Source organism: Echinops telfairi, unplaced genomic scaffold, assembly GCF_000313985.2.
Source record: "Echinops telfairi isolate 266 unplaced genomic scaffold, ASM31398v2 ScPeMD7_7400;HRSCAF=8409, whole genome shotgun sequence".
NCBI lineage: Eukaryota > Metazoa > Chordata > Mammalia > Afrosoricida > Tenrecidae > Echinops > Echinops telfairi.
In genome coordinates this window covers 39,241,881-39,252,589 of record NW_022111300.1, presented here as the reverse complement: position 1 = coordinate 39,252,589, position 10,709 = coordinate 39,241,881, and the positions used below count along the sequence as shown (strand labels likewise).

Sequence of the window (10,709 nt, the reverse complement as noted above, 5' to 3'; positions counted from 1 at the left end):
TTCCTCTCTGGCTATTTCAAGAGGGATCTTGTTTTCTGCACACATTAGATCTTTAAGATTGTTTGCCTTGCCAATGAGACGCCTGGGTGTCACTGAGCGGCTAACTATGAGGCCTGACGCTGGAACCCAGCAGCCACTCTGCCTGACAACCATGAGGCGGTCTACCCCAGGCAAACATTAACGTCTGGGAAACCCGCAGAGGCTGTTCGAGCCCGTCCCATAGCGGCACTCTGCGTAGGAATCAACTAGATGGCAGAGAGTCTGGTTTTCTTTGAGAGCCTTACTAATATGTAAGTAATGTGGGTAAAAGGATTTTCCACTGTATCTCATTTAAACAGATCAAACCATCTTTTATGCTAGCTATTTCCATTAAAATAAAACCTACTCTTTCCCCTTAAGACCACACACACACACACACAATTTACTCTTACAGGAGAATTTGTAAAATATTCTGAAAGAAAGTTAGAAAAACACATGGCATACACACATTCCATTACATTTCTTATGCCTAAAACTCAGTAGAGACAGACTATGAGCCGCGGGTCTGAGTGGCCAAGATGAACAAATGTCACCAGTTTTCAAATTTATCACGATCTGGTTAAGCAAACAAGGACAACAGGCTGTCTAGGCACCAAGGAAAGTGAAAAGCAAATGTAGATGCCACCCTACTGCCACCAACCAACCGAAGTTTTCTCTGTACTCATGTGTCTAGAGGAAACGCCCAAAGAAATATCTGTGAACCAGCAGGAGGTCATGACAGTGATTCTTCCAGAATAGCTGAGAGTTAGGTGGGCGCTAGTTGTTACTCTGCATATTCTACAGATGAAGAAAAGTATGTCCAGACATAGTGCAAAAGGATTTCTTCTGCTCAATCATTGTAACTTGACTATAGGCATCACACAATGTCAGGGGAAATAACTATTGCTTATTTATTCCCTAGAGCGCCCAAAGTTCTGCCTTGCACAGGGTCCTCTGAAATCTTTCTCTCCCAACCCTAGTCCCTAAGTCTTCACCACATCCAGAGGGGAATGATTACTATTCGTTTACAAAACAAGAACAGAAAGAGTAGAGGTTACATAGCTGCCGAGATTGAACAGCTAGTAGGCAATGACTGCTAACCACAATGACGGTAGTTTGACCCCACTAATTGCTCTGAAGGAGAAAGATGCGGCTGTCTTCTCCCTTAAAGGCTTACAGTTTCAGACACCCAAAGGGACAATCACACTCTGTCCTGTAGGGTTTCTGAGTCAGAATCGATCTGATGGCAATACGTGTGGTTGTGGAGTTTGAAACCACAACTCAAAAAGCTTTCCTATTAACCAATGAATGAGTGATATGCAGGATGACACTCATGGCTCAATCTTGCCCTAATCTAGCCATTCCTTCTTTGGCACCCATGTTCTTCAGTCATATAAACCCCTTTCCCTCACTCATCACTCCCTGAGCTCGAAGTTTCCGCAGTCCTCCTACCTACTTAGAACTCTCCTCTGACCCCGCCTCCTCCCCAGTCCCTAGTTTCTTAGTTTAACCCTTATTTAAAACTTTTAGGACACCTCATTGCTGGAAGTTCTCTAACTTCTAACAAAAGTTCTACTTCTTCTACTGGAAGCTTGGATCTGGGTCACATTTTCTTTCTATGTCCAAAGCTACATGGTAGAATGCTAAGGCACACGGGGTACTCAATGCTAATGAGTTGTTTATACAAATGCTGTGCTTTACTGACAAATAGAAACTGTTTTTCAGGCCTTTGAGCCAGTTCATTTCACTTCAACTCCTTGCTGAGAAGCTTACTGTCTGTGCTAGATAAATAGTAAACAGAATCGACATTTTAACAGGATCCCTAGGTGGTGCTTATATACATATACTATGCATACACACATACATATTCTTATACACATAAGAAGCCCCTGGCAGCTTGATGAAAGGTAGCTTCTGATTCCCTGTATCTGAGGCGGGAGTGTAAATTTTCAGCAGGGAGTCTAACTGAATTGGACCGGTTCAAATCCCTGCTAATGTGTTAACTCGTTCTATATCTGGCCATCTTTTTTATTATTTAAAAAACCTGTAGCAGAAAGTGAACTAATAATGAGGACATTCCATCTCACTACATTATAAATGAAAGTTTTTAGTGGGGTTTTAACTTTCCCCATATTACTTAATCTCTCCTCTTAACTCACATTTAAGATGATTTTTCGGGATTTTTCTGAATAGCTTGGCCTATTATCTATTTGCAGAGTTAATGGTTGAACCAACCATATGTATTTGAAAGAACATGTGTAGGTGTTAGAAGAGTAATTATCTTAGAAGTAAAGAATATGTGTGCATTATATATAATGTAGGGGTGTGTGTGTGTGTGTGTGTGTGTGTGTGTGTGTGTGTGTGTCTCCACTATAAACCCCACAGCCATCCAGTTGATTCTGACTCACAGAAACCCTGTAGAATAGAGTGGAACTTCTCAATAGGGTTTCAGAGGCTGAATATCTTTACAGAAGCGTAGTGCCTGCATTTCTCTTTTGGGGAAGCTGCTGTGTTTGAACAGCCAACGTTTCAGTTAGTAGACCAACATTTAACCACTGAAGCCACTATGCCATTAGAGAAATCCCACTGCCATCAATTCATAATGACCCTATATATATGGCTTCTCAGACTGTAAATCTTTACAGGAACAGACAGCACCACCAGGGCTCCATGTATACGTGTGGGTGTGTGGTGTTTGATATAAATAATATCAATTATCTACATACATATAATATCTATTCCTACTGGAATCCATTGGCATCAACCCCCAAAAAGCCTTCTGTGTAGAATGTAGATTAAGTCCATGGAGTGAGCCCTAATTTCCATGTGCCTAAACAATGGATCATGGGAAGCATAAAATTAAGATAGAAGGAATATGGAATTCCTGTTTCAAAATAATTATTGGCTAGTCCACCCTATTAGAAGTAGCCTATGTAACACGACAGTGATACTGCAGGAAGAAATTCCAACTGCACTAAAGGCAGTGCCAATCAACGCAACTCCAGGAACTGACTGAATGTCATGGAAATGTCTCAACAAATGCAGGCAATTCTGGAAAAAACTCGTGGACACAAAGCATTTGGATGCCAGCTATCTGCCCAACTGACTGGAACATACCGCATCTGTTCCCACGCCACAGAAAGGTCATCCAACAGAACGCATAAATCATTGAACAGCATTATTAGTAGCTCTTGAAAATAAAAGTGTGCTGAAGAGAATCCACAAGTGATTGCTGAGCAAATTGTTCACAGAACTGGGCTATGAGAAGACGGCAACCTCAGGGTTCAAGGCAAGCTGGCCAGTCCGTGATACACAGACACCCAACTCTACTGACTGGAGGACGGAAGCCCGGACTTCTGAGAATCAATGACTGAAGCCTTCAGTGTGGACTATGCCTCAACAAAAAGAAGAAGAAGAAGAAGAAAGAAAAACAACCTTCACAACTACACCAATCAGGAACATCCTGATAGATGGAGACAATATTAAAACCATCAAGGATTTCATTGTACTTGGCTCCATAATCAAGACCCATTGAAGCAGTAGAAATTTTGCTTCAAATATTCCCTCTCACTGCTACCAACTCTATCCCAGCTCCCAGGGACCCTACAGGACAGGGTAGAAATGCCTCAGTGGTAGCTGAGGCTGCAACTCTTTAAGGACTAGACAGCCCCAACTTTCTCCCACAGAAAACTGGGGGCTTTGAACTGCTGACCTTGTAGTTAGCAGCCCCAAACATAACCACTATGCTACCAGCACTCTATTTTGCTGCAAACGACTTCTTTAAAGTGTCAGAAAGCAAGACTTGAGGATGCAGGTCCACCTGACCTAAACTGCCCTATTTTCCATCGTCTCCTCTGCATGCGAAAGCAGGACAGGGGAGAGGGAGTACTGAAGAGCAGACGCCTGTGGCACGTGGTGCTGAGGAATAGTGACCGCATGATAGGCTGGCAAAGGAAGGAACAAATCTATCTTGGGAGAAGCACAACCAGAATTCTCTTTAGACATGAGGATGGTGAGCACTCACACATCTGACTTGCGATGAAGACTTCGGACTTGTTATCAGAAGGGACCAGTTCCTGGAGAAGGATCAGGGAAAAAGAGAAGACCTGAGCTCACAGATTACAAAACTGATGAAACTGGCACAAGACCCAGCCACGTATGTTCTGTTGTGTATAGAGCCGCTATGAGGCAGATCCAACAGGAGGGTGCCTAATGTGTACAGGAGCCCTGGTGGCATAGTGATTACAAGCTGCGCCGCTAACGGCATGGCCAACAGAGTGAAACCATCCACGACAGTCTGGGAAACTCACGGGGGCAGTGCCACTCTGTCCCATAGGGGGGCTATAAGTCAGGATGGATGGCAGTGACTTGTTGCTATCTTTAGTAATAACACACACATAAAATCAACTTTTAAACATACATTGTTTGTACTAGGGCACCCTGCTTTAGAAGGGAATCTAGAATTCTATTTGGAAGATTCAAGCATATTTTAATTTTCTCACTGATGTTGGGTCTAATGGCTTGTACTGAGGAGCTGGGCAAACATTCGATCCCATGTATGTATGAACGGTGCTTTTAAGTCTGTGTGAACGGTGCTCAGAGCCGGGCCAAGCTTAGGCACTTTATTGCTTAAAGCGTGGATTCCTTATGAATTAAGTTCGTGAATAATTTAAATGTGTTTAAAATTATAAAAGCAGATGGAAGTAAATTTGAATGTCAATGATAATGAGGTTCTTTTGTCCTTCATCTGATTTCTTTTTATTAAAAAAAAAATCAATGAACTCCATTTCCCATACACATTCACCCTCAGTCCTGCACAGGGAACTTAGCATGCTGAGACAAACCTTATCTCTATTTTTTCTTATATTAACAATCAATGTTAGTCCGATGCAATAGTTAAAAGAGTATTCTAATGAGCTCCCAATTAAAGCACACCATCCACAATAGTTGCGAATCATATAAATTCTGTGGGAATGTAAACCCAGTCAGGAGGAAACTGTCTTAAGCAAACAAACCCATTATGACCAAAGATGTGCTCACAGAGATCTCTATTTTATAAGAGTAATAATGAGTATGATTCATACATTTACTGTCTGTGTCATGTTTCCTCATAATAATTAAAAAATTGGTATCATTCTATAACATTAGCAGTATAGTTACTACATTTCCTATAGTTTCTGTAAATAAATAAAATGAAGATGAACATTTCAATAAAAGTAAGTAATATAACCAATTTATAAAAATAAACATGCAAATAATTGATACATAAGATTAAAATCTAGATTACTAGAAATGATAATCAATAGAAAATTCAATTTATAAAATTACTAGAGAACAAGGCACAAGTATACCCATAATAGAATATATATCTGATTTCTAAGAAGAAAATTAATGTGAACGTATATATATTTGTGTAAAGTACAAGTCATTGACTTGTGAGTTTTATTTTCTCATCAATATATTTATGAATTTTCTCATGTTTAACATGCCCATCTTCACATTTTAAACTGATTATAGAAATGGTTCATGGCTTGATAAAGTTAATAAGAATATGTATTATTTTATACCAAGTGAATTTCCACCTACCTTTTTACCAATAGATTATAAGTATGACCATTTGTTTGAATGTCGATCTCAAAGAAAATTTTCATTCCTTTCTTCCTTAACTACTTTTCTCAAGATTGGTAGAATATTTTCTCACATTTTGTTCGATGCAAGTAACAGCACAAGCAATTACAAACCAAACTGAAGCACCAGAACCACCTTATTTGTATCACACAACCCTGCCCCACTTTACACTCTTTTGGAGAAAAGAAGATAAACCAAAAGTGGGTGGGTTGGGCAGGTCGGAGGGCACTGGCCTGGGCTCTTTAATCAGACTGCCTCCATGCGACTCCTGAAACCTCCCGCAAGTCCGTGGACAGTTTGTTAGCCTTCTGTGTTTCCACAGCCTGATATATAAACTAGGGGAATGGGACCTGAGGGTAGTGGTAGTGCAGATGGTGCACGCTTCTTGATTACTATGAGGAGGGGGTGCTCAGTTGGAGAAAGATGCAGCAGAAACCTTATAGAGTGTCTCCCCTGTTCTCTAGGGTCTCTATGACTCAGCATGAACTACACAGCAGTCTGCTTCATGCTTTTGCTTTCTTGATGGGGCCACATCTTACCGAAGAGCATGAGCTTTCAATTGCCACTAGCAACCAGCAATTGGACACCCTCCCTCACTTGTAGGAGAGCTCTACAGAGGGTCGGGTTGCCAGTGATCAGATGGATAAACCTCTCTCTTGGACCACATTCTTGATGACAGGTTTGTTTTTAATAAAGGAGATATATGTCTGGGATATTTTATGGCTGCCTTACTCCTCTTATGATTTCTCCATTGGTAGAGAGCGTGTCTGGGCCGGCGCATTGCCATTTAATGTGTCCCACCTGCAGACTTTCCACCAAGGACATTATGAATCATAAATGTCACATGATATTGACATTCAGTAACACTAAATGTTTTATAAACACATGCATAAGTAGAATGATATTACGTATTAATTAAACTGTGGATATTTGTTATCATGATATTGGCATGATCACATAAGGAATAAATGGTTATAAGAAAAATAACAACAATGGTTGTAAATAAGAATGTTGTAAGAATATTGTAAAGAAGCTATATACCAGTCATGATAAAATTTATGAGGAGTTTATGGAATAAAACATACCGAGTTACTAAGATTATTTACCTCAGAGTGACAGGAACACAAAGTCCAGAGAGAGGGGAATTATTAACTCTGCCTTTACGTATCTTTAGATAGTTTTATATGTACCAAATATTATAGATATACCTGCATATTGATATTCTCATATATATATGCTTATGCATATCTTTATTGGCTAATTTACTGAATTGATCATCAGAGATTAGTATTCATACATATTTGGATCAGTTAATAATGAAGCATTGCCTGTCCAAATGTTAATTACTTTGATATAAAATTGAATCTTATGTATTTTCCAAGAGATTTTTACTTGTCATCAGTATAAATTCTAGTTTTTTCCCAAACTACATTTGCCTTATGATCAGTAATATACATGATAATAACATTTCTAGAATAGTGATTCTGTGTTATTGTACTTTGGCATTGCAAATATGAAATTCTTCCTATTTTCTTAGTTTCACCAATAGAGCAAAAAAGTACTCCAAATAAAATATGAGTAAATTAAACTGTTGCCATTTTCAAGGCAGCTAATATTTTACTGAGAATAGTGCTACCCCTAAAGCCAAAGCTTAAAATTGTCAGTCTGCTATTCTAAGCTTAATATTTATGGTTTGATCAAAGAGCCAACAAGTCCACTGCCTAAGCAATGATATGCATTATTATCCTGCCTACAGAGGAAGGTGTGTTCTGAATAAACGCTGAAGCCGAAAGCACAATAGGTATAGCGCAATAATAGGCAAGCAGCTATAATCTGCGTACCGTACCTTTTCATTTCTACTGAACAATTTAAGCAGCCTGTGATTTTTCCTGGACTCCTTAAATGGTAAACTGATTTATTCTAGAGGAAAATTTCCAAATACTGGCAACCATTTTTTGTTGTTGTTATTACAAGGAGAAATGAATGGGATTCAAATGGTAAGCTCCTCTGTTCACACTGCATGATTCAGATGAAGCTGGCTTAAAGAAATATACTATATGTGTTTATGTGCGAATATATGTGTATTTATATACACTTAATTTACAGTGGTAAGTGAGGACTCACCATCTAGGTAACAGGAACCCATCTGTGCCACCTTATATTTCTTTAAATTGGATTTTCACTATGATGTGTGCCTGACATATATTTGATTTAAATATTCACTGTCAACATTAACCCCTACAAAGTGTCCAAGTTAATGAAACCAACACAGTTCAATGTCATATTGGAGACCTAACCATCTCAAATAATGTCTTCTTTTTCCATGTCAGTGTGTATGTTTGTATAATTCCTCTCATTCTTTTCATATTGCCCTTCCCCCAGGTGTGGTATTTTAGAACTTCTCGTTTGTAAATCAACACATCTGGTGAGGGACAATTTTTGGTAGGCTTCAGACAAATCATCTGACATAATTACACTAAAGAGTGATGTATCTGAACTTTAATTCAATGAGCAAGTCTTTAAACACTATACTTAGCCCCTCTGCAATTAATTAAAGAAGGGCAAGGATATGTGTGGAGCACTGGGACTTTGCAATTTCGACTTAATAAGCACAGGGAGAAATTCAGGGGTAAGCATTTAGAGGGTCTCTGTGAAAATGACAATGCAAACACACCCAACTTGACCCACTAACTCACCCAACACAGTGAGCTCTGCAGAAGCACTGATATTCTCATTTTTATAAGTGACAACACAGGTGTAAGTTCCACTGTCATCATCGGTCACGTTGGAGATAAGCAAGTTGCTTCCACCCAATAGAGAATACTTTTTGGACCTATAATGTATGAAAAATAAAGTTAGAGTAACATATGTGTAACTCCTTGAGTCAAGTACTCAATGGTTCACATAAAGTCCACACAATAACATGTTAACCTTATAGATTGAATGATTAAATAAGAAAGAAACTGTGTGATAAGGGCTTATTAGTATCAGATTTGATGGAAAATTTACTCAGAGCAAGCTATTGAAAAACTCTGTGCAGTAGCAAAAGAAATGGCATAGATTAAACGTGGAAGAAATTATGATAACAAATATAGAGAAAATTTAATATACTGTATATACTCATGAATAAGTCGAGATTTTCATCACATTTTTATGAAATTTTTTGGTAAAATTAGGTGCCTCGGCTGATATTCGGGTCGGCTTATACTCAAGTATATACAGTAACTCGCATTTTATATTTCAGAATGCGAAGTTCTAGAGCAGTAGGTGTGCACCATGGAACTCAATGACATGTGGCCTGGTATCCATTTTAATCCCCAATGGCCAACATCTCATTTCAAAAAACAGAATATGAATAATTAGCTATGTCTAGAGATAAAATGTTGTCATGCTGATGTTACACCAAGATAGCTTTTATACTTTAGTATTCTTAGGAGGATTTTTGATGCCATACCAAATATTATTGTTATACAAGTAATTATTTCAGGTGAATGAAATGTAATGTAAGGATCAACTTTTGATATATGAACCTACTTAATCATAGAAAATAGATGTGTTAAGAAGCTGTATGCCAGTGACCAAATTCAATGAACTCAATTTCTTAAAATGAGAACCATTTTATCAAAATGTTTTGAATGGGTAGCTCATTCTACTAAGGGTCTACACTCTTGTCTTTTAAAAACTTTCACTGTGCAGTGGGTGAGGATTTTCAGGGCAGGAAATCAGTCTGACTTTTGATAATTCTTAAGCATTTCATTTCCAATTCATCTACTACAACCTCTTCGTTGTACCACCCTCTCTTCCTTAGTTTGTTTCCATTCTTCCTTCTTTCCTCTGAAATTATTCCTTCGGTATATTGTGCCCTTTTGATCTTAAGTGGGTAATTCTTCTAACATCGTGAAGAGTTCTATTCTAGACTTAGGTCTCAAGGGAACTGAGTGCGAGATCGTCTTGGAGATCCCACCAGTCTCTATCACAGTTGCAATCTCATCTCCTTGATGATGTTGAGTCTAACTGCTCCTGGTTGTGACCCACAGAGTCACACTTCTCTCCTGTCTTATCCTAAATCTTTTCAGTAGCGGGGAAGTTGAGAGATACCGTTGGAGCTAGAAAAATACTCGGGGCCTCTAAGAATGTGCTACAGATCTGAACTCAGGAATTGTGGTTTCTTAAAATAAAAAACTGTTTTACTCTCTGTAACATGCTTTTAGGATAATAGACTCTAAGGCATCTTGGCTGAAAACTTTTGGGGGCAGAATTCTCTCAATGAAAACCTCTGCATTTTTAAATTCCTTTTAGAATGATTTCATGGAAGTTGACTGTTTTCTTCACTTAGCCCCAGTCCCTAAATGCTTCTCTTACAATATAATGTCAAAACTAGCCAGTTTTCCTAAGAGATTTCCCCAAGTTTTAGGTTCTCACAGCAAATGAAAGAAAAACAAGTAGTAGCATATAATCCACAAAAATCTTTAACTGATAATACCTGAGTTGGACAACTTCCTCTCCTCGTAACCAGGTAAAACTTGGGGGCGGATAGCCAGAAACACAACATTCCAAGACAGCATCTTTTCCTTCAACGGCTACTACGTTGGATGGTCGTTGTAGAAAATACAGCTGCCTATGCAGGCCTGGGTCTGTACAAGGAAACATAAGGTTGCACCGTATATGAAAAACATCGCAAAGGTAACTGATGTCCATGTCCCCACCCCACCCAACGAAGTTCACCCGAGAAAATGCGGAAAGGATCAAACAATATCATCATTCATATCACAGGCAAGTGAAACTTAAAAGCTATTTTAACAATGGTTGCAAGCAGGACATCAATAGGGAGTTGCCAGAAATTCAAGCAAGATCCAGCAGAGGATGATGAGCAAGAAATATAATTGCTGAAGTCACATGGATCTTGGCTAAAAGCAGAGACTATCAGAAAGATGTTTTCTTGTGTTTTATTGACTATACAAAGCCATTTGACTGTGTGGATAGGATTCAGAACAATGGGACTTCCAGCACACTTCCTTGAACTCATTCATGCATAAACTGTCTATGGCTGAAGCGGCAGTTAA

The 10,709-nt window shown here is 38.9% G+C and overlaps 1 protein-coding gene across 1 annotated transcript in view; it reads right to left on the bottom strand.

The window, feature by feature from the left end:
- Window positions 1-8,122: 8,122 nt before the first annotated feature.
- LOC123522379 (netrin receptor DCC-like) overlaps window positions 8,123-10,709 on the bottom strand; it is a 287,250-nt gene continuing 284,663 nt past the window's right edge. Inside the window, exons 5-7 of the mRNA XM_045296051.1 lie at window positions 10,130-10,280; window positions 8,343-8,479; window positions 8,123-8,187 (exon numbers count right to left, since the gene is read on the bottom strand). Coding sequence (XP_045151986.1) covers window positions 8,123-8,187; window positions 8,343-8,479; window positions 10,130-10,280 — 353 coding nt within the window. The remainder of the gene's footprint in view (window positions 8,188-8,342; window positions 8,480-10,129; window positions 10,281-10,709) is intronic.